Raw genomic sequence first — 8,051 nt, 5'->3', positions numbered from 1 at the left:
AATCATAATCATCATAAAAGATGTGGGGCACTTTTTAAACTTATTTGGTTTGTAAGTTCCATAAAAATGGGAAGCTGTTAAAATATGGGTAACATTTCCATCAAATTTAATACTAGCATATATATTTAATTTTATGTGAATATATATATATATATATAATTAAAATTAAAATTGTAATTATAATTGTATAAGTTTGTGGGTCTATGTTGATACTCTATGGGTCAGTTTTCAAAGGCAAATGTTATAGTGCATTCTAGGACACCTGTGTTCACAAGATCAGTTATTTGAAACTATATTTGGAACAAGCTATTAAAAGCTCTTGTACTCAGTGACCTTTAGGCAGAATTTAGATTGAATGTTCACATTGCTGCTGCCTGTTGCTGAGTGGAAAAACAAGCAGAAAACCTTGGATTCAAACATCTATTGGGTTTTGTTTTGCTTTATTTTGTTTCTTTTCATTTTTACTTAAGAAGATGAACAATGAAACCACAACCTCGATATCCTTGAAGGAGGCAATAAAAAGGTTGCTAAGGGGTCCTAGGGGGCAATAAGCATGTGTCTCAAATTCTGGGAAGATGGGGAAGCAAAGAATAAAGAGTAGAAATAAGAAAAGAACTACAGACATGCTAATTAGAATTTTCTGTTAAAATGGTTTAAGTCTTCCAAGTTCAAAAAAAGTATGTAAATTAAGCTGTTTGCAGTGGCACATGCCTGTAATCCCAGCAGTTTTGGAGGCTGAGACAGGAAAGATTGTGAGTTCAAAACCAGCCTCAGCAAAAAGCGAGGTGCTAAGCAACTCAGTGAGGCCCTCTCTCTAAATTTTATATATATATAAATACATGGCTGGGGATGTGTCTCAGTAGTCAAATGCCCTAGAGTTCAATCCTGGTACCAACTCCCAAAATGTAAAAATCTGCTGTAATGCCATTCAATTCATATACATACTAAATGCTAGATTTACAATAATCCAAACTGAGAGACTTGAGCATGTCTCCAGTTTCCTTGTTGGTCAGCCTTCAATAAAAGCTTTTTGCTTTTGTTAAAAAAAAAAAAGTGTAAAATGTGGTTTCTGCCCTCAAGGAGTGCACAGCACAGCTAATGGTGGTTTCTAAAGAGTTAATGGAACACAAGGGCAGAAAACTCAATTTTGCCTTTGACATTAGGAAAAGGACTCTTTCTATAGGAACATTTGAGCAATGAGAGTGAAGTTTATGAGGAAATGAAAATGTGGGAAGGAATCTAGACTGAGGAAACAGTACATGAAAGCCATATGTAAGTTTGGAATTACATATTAGTGACTAAAATGTGTAAGAGAACAGGCAGAAGATGAAGGAAAGGGGAATGGCTTCATGTTTCCTGCTGAGGAGATGCCATTTGGGATCTAAAGTTATTGGGCAAATCAGGGTGGCATAAAAGGTATATCATCTGTTGGGTTACATAATCAGACTGTATTTTTTAATATATACTTCTCTTTAGTTGTAGAAGAACACAATGACTTTATTTACTTATTTTTATGTGATGCTGAGGATTGAACCCAGAGCCTCACACATGCTAGGCAAGTGCTCTACTACTGAGCCACAACCCCAGCCCAATCAGATTGTATTTTAAAAACTATGTCTGGAGGATGGATTGGACATGGAAGCAAGTTTCTTGATTACAGAGGATGAGCTGGCTTAGATCTTGGGATGCAGAGGAGAGGATAGATTAAAGAGACATTAATTGGAGGATGAGAGAAAACAGGGTTGAGAATTATTCTGAGATTTTTAGTTCAAGTAATTGGATAAATTGGTAAGGTCATTAACAGAGCTAGGGAATTATAGTAAAAGCAGACTGCAATCAGATTTGCATGTTGTTTAATAATTATTTAGAATGGTCCAGGAATGCCTTTTGGCGGGAGGATTAAAAAAATGCTGCAATTATAAACTTATATACAGATTGACAAGCTAGAATTTATTCCTAGAGTTTAAGCTAGAGATGAGCTATATAGCAATATAGTCTCAAAGATCTAAAAGTTAATACAAACAGTGTGCCAGGTGACATGGTTTTTTACTTGTAGACAGAGACTGTTACCCTATTAGATTATGCAGGTTTGTATATCTATGAAATGCACATTTCATATTCCATCTTATCTGTGTTAATAGAATCTGAAGCAGTGAAAAATCCCTCCATAATAATTTCTGAAGATGGAAGGGGTGTTAGTACATTCAGCTCAGGACTGTTGAGTTTGACATTTCCAGGTAGAAATGTGCAAAACAGATGAAAATACAGGTCTAGAGCCTAGGAGCAAGGTAGTACCTGAAGCTGAATTAGCCTTTGGAGAAACTAAGGATCAAAAGAAGATCATCAAGGATAGAGCAACCACAAAGGTATTCAGGTCACTGGGGAAATAACTTGTATTCTTATGCGTCATTTATTTCATGAAAGACAAGTGGGTGGCTTCAGGAAAGTGAGTTTTGTTTCTCCAATTTTTTTTTTTTTTTTTTTGTGGTCCAGTTAGATATAGTTCTGCTGCCATAGTGCCCTCTGGTGATCAGGGCTATTCAAAGCTACTCGATCCCCATGTTGGGTTACAAGGCTCAGCCTCTCATTCACATCACAAATGTCAATCATGTAACATAGAAATATTTTATTACGTCTAGGTAAGACCTCTTCTAGGTATTGGAGGACAGGCATAAAGATATCTAAGAAATGGTCTCTGATTTTCTTCCTCTAAGAACTTAGTTTATGAAAAGCTAACTCTACAAATGAAGTAAGGGTAAAGAGGGATAGGTAATAGAGATCAATCCTATAAGAGAGAAGCAGGAGGGTAAGAAGATCTCCAGATCCAGAGGAAATCAAGAAGGTGGTAGAGGAGCTGGGGTTGTGGCTCAAAGATACAGTGCTTGCCCAGCATGATGTAAAGCACTGGGTTTGATCTCAGCACCACATATAAATAAGTTAATAAAAGGTCCATCAACAACCAACAAAAATATTTTTAAAAATAATCAAAAACAAGAAGGTGGTGAAATTTGAACCTTGAAGGAAATTTGTACAGTCATGATAGGGTAGAGAAAGCCATATAATTATACAGTGGTCCCAGTATTAGCTAGTTACATGACTTTAAATCTCAATCTTTCTAAGACTCAATTTCTTTATCTATAAACTAGTAAAAATGACTGTTTCAAATCTTATGGTTGTGAGAATTGAAGTCATGCTTGTATAAAATACTCAAAGTATGAAATATAAAGATAAGACATGATAGATAATTCAAGTAATTAGATAATTAAGAAGTTTGAAGTAAGGAAAGAACAAATATGAATGCTAGAAGGAATGGCAAATGGAAACATCTGTTCATGATTTTATTTATTTATTTAACATTTTTTATTGATACATTATAATTATACATATAGTAGGCTTCCTTTTATACATTCATACATGTACATAAAATAATTTGATCAATTTAATTTCCCAGTACCATCTGTTCATAATTTTAAATTTAAATATTTACCCAGGGGTTGGAGGTATAGCTCTGTGGTAGAGTGCTTGCCTAGCTCACACAAGGCTCTGGGTTTGATACATAGCAACACACACACATACACACACACACCAAATTTCATGGTGGTTGTACATAATGCATTAGAACCTTAGGTTAAAGAAATACCTTAGTTTTTTTCCCCTGACCTAAACTAACTCTGATTCTTTTATCCTATAGAGTAGACCACAAACTCCAAGCTTTAGAAGCACAATTCAAAGAACTGGACAATACCAAAGATAATCTGACACAGAAATTTGAACATCATAGCAAGACTTTGGCAAGCCAAGCAGCTCAAGATGAAATGTGGACAGCAGTTTTGGCACTGAAGTGAGTATTGATAGAGAAATCAGAGGAATTTTATGGTAAAAGCTTTTAGTTGTTATTTCAAAACTGAATTTAGTATGGTCCCAACTATGGATTATGAAGAAATTACATTTTCTTGTGTTTATGCATTGAAAAAAATATCAATTTTAGCACCTGTATTATATGCTAGGCCCTGTGGTACACATGTCGTCACAGTGCCTGTTACTTGCCAAAGTCTCACTAGCACAGAGATGGATAATAAAACTCCTTTGACACTGAAGAACATACAGTAGGGTAGCCTGAGAACATAGCTATCTAGGTTAGTGCAGGGTCTAGTTCTAAAGTAAGTATTTTCTAAAATACAACAACTGGTTCTTCTACTGGATTTGTAATGATCAAATGCATTTTTATGTCTGTTAATAGTGTTCCGTTGCATAAGAAGTCCCCCATGTTTTTTCATAGGTTCACTTCAATTGAATTGAATATTTTATACAGCTACGTCATTGAAGTACTTATCAGCTTGCACACACGTGTACTTGAGAAACTACCAGACCTGGTGAGAGGTCTTCCCACCTTAGCCTCTGTCCTTAGACGAAAAGTTAAGAACAAGCGCATTAGAGTTGTGTGGGAGTCTGTTCTGGAAGAATGTGGGCTGCAAGAAGGAGATATCACAGCACTTTGTACTTTCTTTATTGCATATGGTCACAAGGCAGATCATTATGCTGCTAAAGTACGACAGATGTACATCAGGGATATCACATTCATGATCACTAACATGGTAAAGAACCAGGCTCTGCAGGATGGTTTGCTGAGGGCTGTTCAGGTCATTGAGAAAGGGAAAGCAGAGAGGATCCCTGAAGAGCAAAAGTCACCCCTAAAAGAGTTGATATCATCAGTCAAAAACTAACCTTCTGCCCCACGATCCTGATGTCACTTGTAGTAATTTATCTTGAAAATAGTAAAATGTATGCATAATTTATTTACTGCAGATTTATTGTTATGGCAAAAAGTAAAAGCAGTATTAAAGATTTTGTAAGTGATACAATGAATATTTTCTATTTAGCTCTATAAAAGAATGAAGAGACTCTTTGTTTAATGATGGGGAGTTATCACCATAATGTATTGTTGGTGTTGTTAATTATATATTTATTGTTAAGTGGAAAAATATTATATAACATATGTATATATGTTATATAACATATATTCTGCAGAGATTCATAAAATTCTGCAGAGATACATAAGAAATTATATTAGTTGTTTCAGGAAAGAAATTAAGACCTTAGAGGTCAAAGATATGAGGAAGTCATTTCACTGTTAATCCCTTTTGGACATTTTGAATTTTGAACTATGTGAATGTACTACTTATTAAAAGGTGAATAAAAATAAAACACCTAAAATCTATATTATGAGATGCTGGCATATATGTGTTCTCTAGTATAGTATCATAGTTATTTATACTAAAAAGAGAATTAACTGATCATTTATTTATAATGGTTATTGAATACCAAATGCCATGTGCTAGGTGTTGTAATAGAAATATTTAAAAATGTGGACCCTGTTTACAAGGTGAGGATTAAGTACTGACACTTTATTTGGAAGGTACAAATTCAGGTGGTCAGAGTGAGGAGGCATGCTGAAAGAAAGTAGGGTAGAGAAGGATATGAAGTAATATACCTTGAAGATGAGCCATGAGAGACATAGCAGGTTGTTCAACAGGTACATCTATCACTCTGTCCTTCTGTACCCACATACTGTTTGAGAAAATTAGGCCTTCGAAGGAAGAAGGAAAGCAAATTTGTCTGTTGTACTCACTCAGTCTAAACTGTTTTCAATTGCCCAAAGTTCCTCCATGGGGAGTGATATCCTTCACTTCAATATGCATTATCCATGCCCTCCTAGCAGCTATTAGAAGCCAACTCCACAAAACAAATAAAAAAATTTCAAAAAAGAAGCCAACTCTTCATTGTTCAGAAGTCACAGGAGGAAGATGGGCATGAGGATGCATGCCTGTAATTCCAGTAACCCAGAGGTTGAGGCCAGCCTCAGCAATTTAGCAAGACCCTAAGCAATTTATGGAGAACTTGTTTCAAAATAAAAAATAAAAAGGCTGGGGATGTGGCTCTATGTCATACAAAAATATGTCTCTGCTGGGAGCCATTAGCCAAGTAGGTATGACAATTTCCTTGCCAGCGTACCCCATGTTGCTGACATGTTGCAGTGACATTGAATGTACGTGACCTTGCTCAAGGACCAAGGCAGATTAGGGTGTTCCCGGTTTTAAGATAATCGTGTTTAGGGCGTTCCCAGTTTAGGTTCCAGGTTTAAGGTTTAAGATTATTCCTGCTGGGAATAGGGCGTATCCTGCTGCCTGAGTTCCCCTTGAGTTCTCACGGGATTCAGACAGTATATTTTGGAGATAGAAGCCCAGTGGAGGTGGGATTTGGGCAGAGAACGTGGATTTGGGAAGAGAACGTGGATTTCCCCAGAACGTGATTGTAGACGGCTGGTGTGAGTTCGGGAATAAAGAGTTGCTGTTTGAATCTACAAGCTGTGTGGTGGCTCGTGATTGTGTGCCCAGCCAGACTGCGGCATTTGTGCCCAGCCAGACTGCGGCATGTCTCAACTATGTGCTGGGAGTAAAACATGGAGCAAGTGAGTGGTAGAGTGTTTGCCTCACATACGTGAGACATTGGGTTTGATCCTCAACACCACATAATAATAAATAAATTAAATTAAGGTATTGTGCCCATCTACAACTAAAAAAAATATTTAAAAAAAAAACCCAAAACATGGAGCAAGTAAGGACTGACACAACTGGACAAAGTTAGACCTCGCCTTTTATTAACAGGCAACTGACTGGAATAAAGCTTCAGTATAAAGAAGACAAATATATAGAATGTATGCTGATGACTCCCTTCACCACCCACAGTAGACATCACTAATCCATTATATAGTATGCTGTCCTGCTCAGCCAGATATTCCTTGGGAATTGTACTTTACACATATTCCAGGCATCCACTGCCAACTGGTCAGTTGGCACATGGGATGAACCTACTGCCTTGGAATATATGCCCAAGTCTGTTTCCCATCTCTCTTTTCACAGTAAAATAGTATGCTTCAGGAATTCTTCATATGTGACTTTCTCTTTATAACAGCAAATAACAATACTAGTAACAGTTAACACATGAGCTTCTTATATATAAAATCACTTACTCCTATGTTATTATTGGACCACAAGTTCCCAAAGTTCTCTACCAAGAACCCACAACTCCTTGTTTAGACTCCACCTGGAAACCATTTCTTTTTTTTAACCTTTATTTATTTATTTATTTTTAAATTTTAGTTGTAGGTGGACACAATACCTTTATTTAATTTATTTATATGTGGTGCTGAGGCTCTAACCCAGTGCCTTACACATGCTAGGCAAGCACTCTGCCACTTGGTTATAACCCCAGCCCTAACCTTTATTTATTTATTCTTATGTGGTGTTGAGGATCGAACCCAGGGCCTCACGCACACTAGGCAAGCGCTCTACCGCTGAGCCACAACCCCAGGCGGTGGAAACCATTTCTTTACCCAACCTGAATGCCCTCAGCAAATCCAAATGGACTTAAAGACTGTTTCACGCCCATTGATTTCCTTTTCTCTTCCTACGACCTTGTTTATACACCCTTATTTATTATTTGCTTAACAAAACCAAACCTTGGGCCTGGCTTTTAAGTACTCTGGGGGAGGGGGATCACATTCTTTATGAATTTCCCATCATTTTCCTAGCCAAATTCTGTTTCATTTTGTTTTTCATTGAAACCAATTCTGTAGAATCAGTTGTGGTTCAAAAAGTTAATGGCCTGGGTATGTAGTTCTGTGGCAGAGTGCATGCTTAGCACGTGCAAGACCCTGGGTTCAATCCCTAATGCCACTATCACCACACACACACACACACACACACAAAAAGTTAAAGCTGAAATGCATAAAATGTGAAATTATATTCTTGTTAACCTCCTTTCTAGAGCTTTGCCCTATATGGAAACCTAACAATAAAGTGGTGTACACTTTTTTTTTTTTTTTTGGTATTGAGGATTGAACCCACAGAGCATTTTACCACTGAGCTATATCTCTAGCCCTTTTTATTTTTTTGAGACAGGGTCTTGCTAAATTGCTTAGGGCCTCATTAAATTGCTAAGGTTGGCCTTGAACTTGTAATCCTCCTGCCTCAGCTTCCCAAGTCTATGGG

At 36.9% G+C, this 8,051-nt stretch overlaps 1 protein-coding gene across 1 annotated transcript; it reads left to right on the top strand.

Moving 5' to 3' along the window:
• The first annotated feature begins 356 nt into the window (after positions 1 to 356).
• Smco1 (single-pass membrane protein with coiled-coil domains 1) lies at positions 357 to 6,344 on the top strand. The gene is made up of 3 exons (XM_046457814.2): positions 357 to 523; positions 3,692 to 3,841; positions 4,280 to 6,344. Exons 1-3 carry the CDS (start codon positions 474 to 476, stop codon positions 4,722 to 4,724), a joined length of 645 nt encoding a protein of 214 aa, XP_046313770.1. The 5' UTR covers positions 357 to 473; the 3' UTR covers positions 4,725 to 6,344.
• The last annotated feature ends 1,707 nt before the right edge of the window (positions 6,345 to 8,051 follow it).

The sequence above is a fragment of the Marmota monax genome, unplaced genomic scaffold (assembly GCF_021218885.2).
Source record: "Marmota monax isolate L192 unplaced genomic scaffold, Marmota_monax_Labrador192_F-V1.1 WCK01_AAM20220418_F8-fsc00052, whole genome shotgun sequence".
NCBI lineage: Eukaryota > Metazoa > Chordata > Mammalia > Rodentia > Sciuridae > Marmota > Marmota monax.
This window is presented reverse-complemented; position numbering and strand designations above follow the sequence as displayed.